The sequence below is a fragment of the Bos javanicus genome, chromosome 9, assembly GCF_032452875.1.
Source record: "Bos javanicus breed banteng chromosome 9, ARS-OSU_banteng_1.0, whole genome shotgun sequence".
In the NCBI taxonomy this organism is placed as follows: domain Eukaryota; kingdom Metazoa; phylum Chordata; class Mammalia; order Artiodactyla; family Bovidae; genus Bos; species Bos javanicus.
In genome coordinates this window covers 71,758,457-71,770,970 of record NC_083876.1, presented here as the reverse complement: position 1 = coordinate 71,770,970, position 12,514 = coordinate 71,758,457, and the positions used below count along the sequence as shown (strand labels likewise).

The window sequence follows — 12,514 nt, the reverse complement described above, 5'->3', positions numbered from 1 at the left end:
CCTGTCCTTCACTATCTCCTGGAGTTTGGTCAGACTCACGTCCATTGAGTTCACGATGTCATCCAATCATCTCATCCTCTGTTGTCCCCTTCTCCTTCTGTCCTCAGTGTTGCCCAGCATCAGACTCTTAACTGTGTTTTCTTTTTCTTCTTTAAATCTAGCTCTACCATTGTAAATTTCTTTTAATTTCTGACAATGGTCATATTTTCCTATGGTTTATGCATGCATTCAACAAAGGTTTTTTGAGTAACTACTATATGAAAGACACATTCTTAGATACTGGACATATAGCAATGAACAGGACAAAACAAATTCCTACCTTCATAGAATATACATTCTGATGGGTGAATCATCCAATACAAATTTAAATAAAATATATATAAAATATATGTCATGTTGGATAATTGTAAATGTAAGGACTAAGTATTATTTAACAGTAAAGCAGGGACATGACAGAAGTGTTGGATGAGCAGATGCAATTTTAGAGATGAGGACTTACTCAGCAATTTGGAGGTCGATGTTTTTAAAAGTTGTGAATGAAATTGGTCTCAAATTTCCCTTTGGTTTGCATTTGAATAACAGATTTGCAAATAAGTCAATACTATACACAAGATAATAAAAGAGCTGTTATATCTGTTTCAGGGGAAAAACGCTCCTTTATCACTCTCTGAAGATACTTATAATTCATATGCCATATTCATCTAAAGGGAACTTGCTTTAAATATTCTAAATGATATTATTTTAATCACCAATGAAGTGTGATTACATTATGCACTTTAATGTGACTACCTATACAGGGCTTGGGGCTTCCCATGTGGCAGCTAGTGGTAAGGAACCCACCTGCCAATGCAGGTTAGACATAGGAGATGCTGGTTCTATCCCAGGGTCAGGAAGATGCCCTGGAGGAGGGAATGGCAACCCGCTCCAGGATTCTTGCCTGGAGAATCCCATGGCCAGAGGAGCCTAACAGGCTGCAGCCATAGGGTCGCAGAGTCAGACACGACTGAAGCATGAATATGGGGCTTCCCAGATGGCTCAGTGGTAAAGAATCTGCCTGCCAATGTAGGAGATGTGTGTTTGATCCCTGGGTTGGGAAGAGTCCCTGGGGAAGGAAATGGCAACCCACTCCAGTATTCTTGCCTGGAAAATCTCATGGGCAGAGGAGACTGCGGGTTACTGTCCACGCGTCACATAAAGTCAGACATGATTTAGCGACTGAGCACACACGCACAACTCTGTGTATGTAAAAAACTGCTCACATCTTTTAGAACGTGAGTCTTAATTAGTGGCATTTTACTGTTTGCATCTTAGCTTGCTTTAACTGCAAACTGAAATTTAGGCATAAACAAGGGAGGGTAAGAACACAGCAAGGAACCTAAATACAAATTTCAGATTATTTAGAGTTGAGCTAAATACACACAACAGAAACTCAACAACATGGAGGGTGAAGAAAATGAAAACATTTCCAAAGGTATTTATTGAGAAAAAGTAAAGATGTACATATTTTTACAAGCTTTTAATATTAATTTACATTTCTTTAAATTATGTAGGCCCCAATAATCTATATTTTACTAATACATAACAGAAACCCTCTTCTTTGTTAGATTTCCATATGCTATCATAGTTGGGAGTCAAAATGCAACTTTGGCTCAAGACGCTTATTTGTTTTTAAAAGAAATACTAAATGCCATATTCACTGAGAATGTAGGCTTGTCATAACAAATGTGCATTAAAAAAAAAACCCAAAACCTTCATACTGCAGCATGCTGTTGACACTATTTTGAATCAGTTCACCAGAGACTAAAGAAAAAACATTTTTAGAGTCTTATATCTACTATTTGTGTGCAAACTGCATGATACTAAAATATTCTTTTTGCCTCTGAATTTGACTTACAAATCTTTGCAGGGCATAGTACCTTAATCTCGTCTATGACATTACTATATCAGGCCACCTGTTTTACTACTTTTCAGGAGCAACACGAGGTGGTTACCTATCTTGGTGATAGCCCAAGTTTGTACATGTAGGAACCAAAAACCCATGTCTGAGACAGAACATTTTTCAAATTGGTTTATAATAAGGCACAATCTTCTAAATGTCAACAGAATGTGGAAACTGCCATAGGGGGTGTTTTTTGTTTGTTGGTTGGTTTATTTCATGTTTTTCAGGTAAGAAAGGAAGAGGATCTTGAGTTCCTAAGTGGGGGAGAGAAACATTCTAGTTTGAGCATGCTCAAAGTCGCAGAACAAACTGTGATGTAGGCTCACTGGCCTGCGGTCAGCCGAGTAGTTGTCCAACAGCCCAGCATTTAGGTTTTAGGCTGGCAGTCTCTTCTGGACATATCATTATCAGAGAAGAGGTTTGTAAGAAACAGCGCTGCTGATGCAGTCCGCAACCTGCAGGGTTAGCAGTGTAAGAAGTCTTGCTTGTTCAATACGAAGAAGTGTGAAAACTTTTGATATAATGCCAAAATTCTATTAAAGAACCTGGCTATATAGTAAAGACAATTTTGATTTGTTCACAGTAATAAACATTTAAGGTTTTAGTGCACAAAATAGAATTATGTATTGATAATCAATGCAGCTCTTAATTTTTTAAACTACCATTTTCAAGCTAAAGGTCAATAGAAATGTAAAATTTATTATTATTATGCATTTGTCCTTAATCTGTCTGCAACAGTACTTGGTTGCAGAGGTAGCCATAAGCTACAGAATTTAAAGATTAAGGTGTATATGTGATGAAACCACAGTGTTAATATCTGCAGAACTTGATTTCGGTCTCTTTTTGCCTGATACAAACATGGCCTTAGCGTACAATAAAGAAATACAGGTTTATAGCTTGAAAAGCAAAATCACACTTCCACAGTGAATGTTGTGATCAATGTACAAAGCACAAACCTATTGGGAGCCACGGAAGCCTCAGATGATGAATTATCAAGGACCAGCTTCTGGTTAGGAGCACAGGTTAGTAGCTGGATGGCAGGTTCCACATTGTGACATTTTAAACACAGAACTGCAGGTGCAGACACCATTAAAACATTCCTAGATGTTGAAGTCTTAAATTTCCACAAGGGAAATCAGGTCACACAAAATGACAGGAGAACCTGTATCGTGTTCCTAACATGGGTTACACACCAAGAAGAAAAAAAAACAAAACATGCAAACACAACGATGACAGGCTCTCCTTGCAATGAATGAAATCCATTGTGCAGTAACGGTACAGGCAGAAACTAAGATATACAGGTCTGTAATGGACAGAAACTGGATGGATGTGTTAAGACAGAGAACCAGATACCATTTGACTGTTTAATTTTAGTAATGCTGCCAAGATCCGGCTCATTTGTAAATTTATTTTATGATGATAGGCTAGGAAAATTTTTCATTGATTCTCTTCTCTCCTTAGAAACTGTCTGGGGAATTTGCCTTCCACTACTGATGACATTTCATTTTTGCAATGGCATTGGGAATAAATGCACTTATCTTTATTTTTAGCCCTGTTCACCCAATGTGAATTTTAAGCCATGTTCATGCATAGTCTAAGAAAGTTTGGGTGATATTTGCCTATGATTTTCATCTGAATATCTTCTTCTACACAACTTATACATATGAAAAAGTCAAACTCCAAATTGTATAGGTCATCATGAATATGGCTTTTAGTTTTCTTCAGTAAAACTGTAGAAAGGGTACTCGAGGCTTCAACATACATTTCACTTTCTAAGTAAAGGTCCCACAGTCTTTCCCAAACCTTCTGCTTCTGGCTGGATGCATAAATAGTTGCCTCATACAATTACTGGAATTATTAAGAACCCAAATAAAACACAAGCTTTCCTTTATTATTATTATCATTTTCTTATTGCAACAAATGCTCAGTTTCTTGCTGAGGCATTATTCAGCTCTGATAGCTTGAATTTTAAATTTGGTCATCTGAAAAATGATCACAAAGGTTTTTGTTTTTCATTATCTACAGAGATTTTAACCAAAGTTACATTGTAACACACAAACGCTGTCTTGTCTTTAAGGCACAACACATCAGTATGAACATTCTGTTTGCCAAACTTAAAAAAACAGATATGATTAGATTCCCCTTTCCCCTCCCAAAGCCCTCCCCGACAAATGAAGGAAAAATTGCATCCACTTTCAAAGTCAGCTGCTAATAAAGTCACAGTAAATTATTTTCATCAATAATTTACACAAATTACAGGTCTAGATAGGATTGTCCTTACACAGTCTGAGTGCATTCCAATTCAGATTTTCTGGGTTAGGTAGGTTACAGTCAGATTCAAACCTCAGGGCTAAGAAGATCTCCCATTTTGAGGAATGTTGTTGAACCTTGTCAGATGGAGGCTGTGTTGGTGCTTTGCCAGGGTGAGTTCTTTGCTAAAGTTGCTAATTCCAGTTAGGACTCCTTCAGTGGGTACCAGCAACCTCCACAGAATTTTTTTTTTTTAAACCATTAAAGTGTTGTAAATATAAGACCATAGAGCTTCCTTTCTGTAGCACTAAAGTTTAATTCCATTCAGCAATCTGAATTCTTCATTCTGGAATTCTCATTCCAAATATGATTTCATCCTTTAAGACAATTTATATGTGTAAAGCCAGAGGCATTGAATCACACATAAAAATTCAGTGTACTTGAAATATAAAAAAAAAAAACAAAAAAAACAACAACGGATCTCCAGCTAGAGAACACAGTTACAAATACTCTAATTCCAGTGCTTGATGTAGAGCCAAGAGGTCTGAGTGACTTGATATCCTCCAAAAGGGCATATTGTGCTGTGTGGTTAAGAGAAGGAGGGATGGGAGGGAGAAGGGGGAGGGATGGAGAGAGAGCATAACTATTATCTCAGTGAAGCAGCGGTCCACACAAGGATGGGCAGTTCCCCCAAGTTCAAGGGAGGGAGTTGAAAGGAGGAATGATCATATTTGAAGGCTTGGTAGCATCGATGTGGTACTGTCAAAATACTGGAGAAATAGATCTGAACTGAATTTTAATGATAATAACAGAAAGTAATGAGGCTTCTTAATCAAATTAATATTCATTTTGGAAAGTACCATTACTAATATCAGCATCCAGAAATGCAAGCTGAGCTCCTGTGTGGCTGAAGGAGAGCAAATTTTACCTACGTCACTCCTTAATGTCTGTCTCTCAGAAACAAAATGAAAAAATGATAAGCTTCCTAAATCCAAGGCTTATTGTCTATTTGAGAGAAAGAGGGTAAATGCCTTGAAATAAGTTGAAACTGGACTGTATACGATAGGAAAAAAATGTGCGGATGATCAAGTTTCTTACTTGTCTGGAGCAAATAATAACTGAAGTCAGCAGAGTTGGCCTGATTCATTTCCTTGGTATAGGACCGAGGGAAAGCACATGCTCAAGGTGGGCGATATCACTCCCCGAAGGGGACAAAAATGAGTTCTTGTGGGGAAAACATTCTTAAATATTACAATGGTTTGTGGTTCTCCAAAGGTATACCAGTATACGGTATATGTGTGGTATTAAAATTACATGAAGGGTTGCAATTAAGAAAAAATGTCTAAAAGTACTTCATCATGGATGATTTAATGAAAAAAAGAAATATTGCACTACAGCAATGAAAAAAACCAAAACTTAATTTATAACTTCAGGCTGATGACATCTTGTAGAATATATATTCATGTGTATAATAGAAATATATGTATTATAAATATAACATGGTAAAGACACTTTATTATAAAAAGTAGTAATTAAAACAATAATCACCATTGTTATACAGTTTTTACTGTCCAATATGGTAGCCATTAGTCCAATGTAGCTACTGAGTGAGACTTGAAATGTGGCAAGTCCAGTTCAAAATATATACTGAACTTCAAAGCCTTAGAACTTTTTAAAAATGTAAATATCACACAAATAGCTTTTATACTTATTAGGTATTTAGATAATAATATTTTGAGTATATGGGTATATGAAAGTATATTACCAGAATTAATTCTAGTGGGCTTCCCAGCAGGCGGTAGTGGTAAAGAACCCGCAGGAGTAAAGGTAGGAGGTAAAGAACTCCTACCAATGCAGGAGACATAAGAGACATGGGTTTGATTCCTGGGTTGGGAAGATCCACTGGAGGAGGGCATGAGAACTCACTCCAGTGTTCTCGCCTAGACAGAGGAGCCTGGTGGGGTACAATCCACAGGGTCACACAGAGTCAGACACAACTGAAGCGATTTAGCAGCAGCAGCAGAATTAATTCTACCTGTCTTTTTTTTAACTTTTTTTTAAAATGCAGCTCCCACAAAATTTAAAATGACAAATATGGGTCATACCACATTTCTATAGGGGAGTTCAGTTGTAAACTTTGAAATTCTTCTTAAATTTACAAAGAAACCCCCCAAAAACCCTATACTTTCGGGTCAAATTAAAGCATGAAATTCATCTAGAAGTAATTTTTTAAAAAAAATTCAGCTCAGATCTACTTGTAGTAACAAAATAGTACTTTATATTTTTGCACATGCGATTACAGCTACATCCCAAGAAAAGCATGCATTCTGGATACTAGAGAAACCAGCCACCTGTGTTTTAAAACAGAATTATAAGCCTTCACCATCACCAAAACTGTACCGACATACACAACCATTTGGAAATAGCATTCTAAAGGTTCTTATCCATTGGAGTCATGCCTTTCCCCCCTGAAGTTGTAGGTTTAAAGCTGAAGGTGTAACAACTGGTATACCAAGTCTAGTTTTCATGCTATGTATAAGTGGGGTACACTTTATAAGTTTTAATTTTCAAAGGCATAAGCTATTTTGGAAAAGTGAATTTTATCAGCCCTGACCTAGATATGTGTGAATTTCATATAGGTTAAAAGATATGTAAAATGCTTGCCATGGTGGCTGCATTGGCTGTTCTTTGTTAGGTGTAATTACGGTGTTAATACGAAAAATTAAAACAACAGGGACTCAGGGCACTGACAAAGTCCAGAAGATATTTCAACTGTGTGTGACCCAAAGTATTTCAGCGGTCATCAGCTGGGAAATTGTATTTCTTGAGGCTGCATCCCTGACCTCATACAGAACGTCCTTGGGGCCAGTGTGCTGTCTTGGGTCATTGACACCGCTAATTAGGACCGAGGAGGGGAGGGACTCTGTGGGAGGCTGAGACTAAAGCAACTCTCTTAATGTTATGGGAAATCATGGAGTATTTCAAGTATGGTTTCCGAGTGTCACCAAACCTTCAAAAGTGGAAGTTCTTTCTTTTTTCTTCATTTTGCTTGATTTGAATTGATTACAATCATAAATCATTTCTTTTAACTTTCTAATATCACTATAAACTTTTCTAGGACACTGTTAATATTAGGTTTTCGGGGGAGGGGCGAGGGTGAGGGTGGCGGGGAGAGAAATCAGATAAACACTTAAGCACATGCAAGTGTTTAGTTAAGGTTTTTTAAGATGATGCTATGAAATCTCTTCAGGAGAATAAGGACAATATTTTTTCCTATGGAAAACAATATATGCTGATATGTCATTGTTTAACAATACTTATGCATTACTTTTCTCTGTTTTGTAAATTACATCACTTTAATCCTCTCTAGATGACAATGTTGTGTTAACTTACAGTCTGGTATCTGGGGCCAAGCCAATGATATCATTCCCCTCTTGATGCTGGACCAACCATTTAAGGTTTTTTAACTTCCTTGATTTCTCTAGAAATGTGGGCCAGATGAAAAGGCTGATTTAAATACCTAGGGTCTATGAGATCTTCTGAATATATTCAAAGCCAGCTGCTTGGCTTCATGAAAGTACCAAGGATTTACCAGAAAGGTAACACTCTTTTAGAAGATGTCTATGAAAGGTACATTGCCTTTAAGTCTCTACAGTAAGTTGGCACCAAACGATTTGAATACTATATCTCATTCCAGTAGCATTTATTAGATTCTCTGGCAACAGTTTTTTCTTCAGCTATTAAAGCTATCATCAACATTTATCATCATGAGGCACAATTGATACTCGGCACTCACAGCACCAAATGGCACAGAGGCTGGATGGGAAAAGGGTAAGAACTGAGCCACTCACATGGTTTTCTATGGAGCTCATTAAGCATCTTTAAACTTGTTGAATTTCATATGTTCAAAATGGTTATTTTTGCCCCATCTTTCTTATATCTGTGTGTATTACACACACACACACACACACACACAAGCATACACACAGATAAATATAACTAAATGTTTCTATATTTCCTATGAAGTTTCAGGCAAAAAAAATGCTAGACTCCAAATGGTTTATTTGAATGTAAGTATTGACCTTCTCATGCTCTTACTGCTTTGCATCTATAAATTTAAATCATTTGTCAAGCTGCCATTGGGCCAAACTACAGGAATGCAAACAAAAAAGCTTGCATTTAGAAGTATCACACCAACATTGTTTGAAACAGGTTACCTTTTTTGCTGCCTGTTCTTCTTCTACACCATCCCCAATTACAACATATACTACTTTTCTGCCAAACCTTTGCATTATTCGTTCAAAGCAACTTTCTTTTCCTGGAAGATAAACAAGATAAAGTTCAGAGTGAAGTTACCTGGTTAGCGGCATGCTCCTCATCTCGGCCATCTCCAATCACAACATAAGTTATGTTAGTGCCAAATCTGGACACTATACGCTCAAAACAGCTTTCCTTGCCTGAAAAACAATGCACTGCTTATTCTTCCAGCCATTGGAATCATTAACTTAACGATTCATAAAGTGTTGTTATTTTCTCTCGAACATACATCACTTAAACTAGCTTGCAAACTCTGGGTTATGAAATCAACAAACATGGTTGAATATTCTAAATTTTTACTTGAGACTGATTATTAAACAAATGTATTCCAAGCTCCAAAAAATGTCAGAAAGGTTAAGCATCTGACCCAAAGAAACATGTTTGTATCTTTCGTTCTACCTGAAGAATACAGGAACAACTTTACCAGCAACTATTCGTTTTTACATTTATTTGTATAACTATATATCAATTTTATCTAGTTTGTCTTCAGTAGTATAGACAAATCAGCTAAAAACATTACTGTGAAATATTGAAGGTTCACCTAGAATGAAAGAGGAAATACTAAGATATGGGTTTACCGTGATAAAACAACTCCTTTCTTCAAGTGGCTGGAAACTAGTTTGCTCAGATTAATTGCACTAAGGCTGCTGTCTGGGCCACAGTACTGGTGACTCTAGCATCCTCTGACTGCACTATGGGAATTACATCACAAATTTCTACATGTTCTTTGTTTTTAAAACACTAGCCTTATGCTCTGAATTTCTTTCTCAGTATGTTCATGCAGTCATGGCTACTTCTGCATTTTTTTTTTTTCTTACTCTGATAGTTCAGAAGTCCAAAAAATACTGACTTAAAGGGAAAAATAAAAAATTTTTTTTCAGATTAAATATAAGGAACAACTTAGTCTCATTTAATAAGAAAGACTGTTGACCTTGCTAGAGGAGATGTTTACATCTGTGTAAAACTAATTTATCAAAAAGCAAAATCAGGTTCCATGTAGTAATCCTGCTAGCATAAATATACACATTTATATAAAAATGAGTGGTGTATGATTTCAATACCCTTAGACCATGAAATTTTTGCAAGTTGTTTTATGTCCTTGGATATGTTCCAGTGTCTCCGAGTTTATAGTCTATGGGAACTTGAATAGAATTTGTATCCTACTGTTGTATGAAAAATTGTATAAATCTTAATTATGTTGAATTGGCTCATGGTACTTTTCAGGTCTACTATATCCTTCTACTTATCTGTATATTCATGCTATTAAATTTTGAGAGTTCTATATTAAAACTCCAACTACAAAATCTTAATTCATCTATTTAAAAAAGCTATAATATATAGTGGAACTATTAATATATGTAACTTTGTTTTGTATTTTCCAAGTCTCCTGTAAATGTTTTCATAATTTAAAAAATAAAAAGGAGAAAAAATGATTGGATTAAAATAAATGTTAAAAAATAAACAAACAACAAAAAAATGAATGGGATTGGTATCAGGGCTCTGAACTGCAATGCTCAGGAGAACCAGGAATTTATGCAAGCTTGGCCCTCTTTAACTATACTCCCCAAACAGCTGCAGCTGGGGGCTCTTCCTGCCTGTGCCAATATCAGAACTGTGCAAGGCCCAGGGAGGTTATTTTTGGTCGGGGATTTTAGGATTCTGAACTCTTGTCAAGCTGCCAAAGCCCAAGTTTGTTGACCTTCAAGGCACATTATACAACCCATCTATTTCCCCAGGCATTTCCTTGACAGACAACAGAATACATGAGTTGTTTTCTTTTAACTCTTTCAAGATGGCAGAAGTTGATGAGGTTTTGTTTCTGTAAGTCTATTAGAAGTCTCAGTGCCTGTGAAAGGCACTTAAAGATGGCTCCATAGATAGCTGTGATCTAAATAAACAAGGTGGTAGTTCTTTGATTGCTACTGAACGTTTTGAGAAATGTGTATTTTCAGCCATTCACATGCTACAAATGTTCCAAATGTGTTTTCTGATTCATGAAACTTTTTTTCTCTTGAATTAAGGATACTAGTTTAATTCATCTGATACTCCCATATAATGCTAAAATGGTATTTTTATCTTAGATCTAGATTACTGCATATGCAAGGATATAATACCACATATCATATTTATTAAAATATTAAGCTCTATGGCTAAAGATACTATATATTATTTAAATAACGTGTGCCATAATGAATACAAATAAATAAGTGTCTATTTAAAGAGTCAGACACAGAGTTCAAAATTCATAGGCAACAGCTTTCAGAAAATTTACACATGCTTAAACAGTTGCAGAGAATTTTGTTATTTGAGCTCTACCAAATTTGTTTGATATTCTAATAGCAAAATGAAAGAAAGAGGGAATCATGCGAAGACACACATTAAGAAAATCCCCCACAGATCTGAACATACTTCACACAGTTAGAAATAATTCTCTTACCTATTTTAGTAGCACTGTAAATATTCTCAATGGGAAAAGCACCTCCTAAACTATAGAGTAGAACCTTCGCGAGCGCTGGGATCAGCTGGGTTGTTGTTACCAAGACATTTACGCAGTTACTCCTAAGATGGGGAGGAAATTGGCATATTTGTTTTCTAAAGTAACGTCTACCAGTGCAGATTTTAAATTATGCAATCTTTCAATTCCATAATAAACACCCCCTGATAACCCAACCTTTCAATGTTCAATGGTTGTTCACGGTGCCTATCACCTACTAGGCACAATGCCAGATGCTGGGAATAAACCCCAAAATGCAGTGAAGGAGCATTTGCTCTGATACATGATTCAGCAACGACTGGTATAAACATCTGCTTTCCTGATATATTTTGTGAAATTTACCAATAAGGTGAGGATGTGGATAATGTGACAAATTTCATGACAAATTTCAAAACCCTCATTGTATAATGACTTCTTTTCCCCCTTCCTTTCCTTGTTATTCATGTATTTATTTACTTACATACATTTATGTTTCATATGCATACATTTATTTATTTATATCATATACCCATGTGTTTAAAAATAATTTATATATACTTTGGGTAACACAGAGATAATCTAAACAATAGTGTAATAACGTTTGTTTTTAATTATCTAGGAGACTTCTTTAAAAATAATGAAAGCACCTTCTATTGCATTTTACACAGGATTTCAGGCTGCAGTCCTCACATCCCAGCCTCCTTGACCTTTGGGTCTCCAGGTCACCATCACAGAGATCACAAGGCAGCAAATCCCATCTTAAAACAGCTTTAATTATTAGACGATTCTTCCTCCATGGAGCCAGAAGCTCCCTGCCTAGGATTCCTACTCATTGGGACCAACTCTCTCCTTCATAGATGGAGAGAGAAATGTAACTTGTTTCCAGCTCAACATCTCAAGCAGTTGACATCGGTAACCTTGTCCCACTCATGACTCTTCCTCAGACTAAACTCCTTGGTTTCTCCCTCTGACTGTTCCTCTTATGTAGTTTCCACAGCCTAAACACTTCTGGCCACTTTGTTGGACACAAGGTGCTTCAAATATGTCACAGTCCCTGTTGGAATGAGGTGCACAGAACTGAGCAATGTTCTCTGTTCTGCGTCCTTAACCTGACCCAGGAAATCTACTGCCCCCTCCCTTACCATGTAGCCTCTCTGCTCTTAGTGCAGTGGCTCGTCATAACACACGGCTCAAAGTCTCGAACAGGGTTGGGGGCACATCTGTCTACTTCTGCGTTCTGAATGCTAGACTCTCCTTTAACTTTGTTAAGGTTTCTCTGAATCTTGATTCAACCAGTCCAAATATTAGCTCTTCTCTGAATTTTGTTTTGCTAAGCACACTTGCTAAGCATAATTCTATTTATTCCTCCACACATTTGCTAAGCATAATTTTATTTATTCCTCCAACTCAGAAATAAAACTAAGGAATAGGATAGAACAAAGATTCTTCCCCACCCTATTTGGCTATCATGTTCCAGATTTATATTATTTTATTCATTAGTATTTATGGCAGATGGTATGCAACTCATTATGTCT

General features: G+C 36.5%; 1 protein-coding gene across 10 annotated transcripts in view; it reads right to left on the bottom strand.

The window, feature by feature from the left end:
* Positions 1–1,445: 1,445 nt before the first annotated feature.
* Positions 1,446–12,514, bottom strand: part of EYA4 (EYA transcriptional coactivator and phosphatase 4) — a 367,222-nt gene continuing 356,153 nt past the window's right edge. For 7 of the 10 annotated variants that reach the window (XM_061428024.1, XM_061428029.1, XM_061428025.1 and 4 more), the window contains 3 exons: positions 10,944–11,065; positions 8,407–8,507; positions 1,446–4,770 (listed from right to left, as the gene is read on the bottom strand). In XM_061428024.1, coding sequence (XP_061284008.1) covers positions 4,690–4,770; positions 8,407–8,507; positions 10,944–11,065 — 304 coding nt within the window. In that variant the 3' untranslated portion in view covers positions 1,446–4,689. Of the gene's footprint in view, positions 4,771–8,406; positions 8,508–8,545; positions 8,647–10,943; positions 11,066–12,514 lie in introns of all 10 variants that reach the window. The other 3 variants (XM_061428023.1, XM_061428028.1, XM_061428031.1) reach the window with 1 other exon arrangement.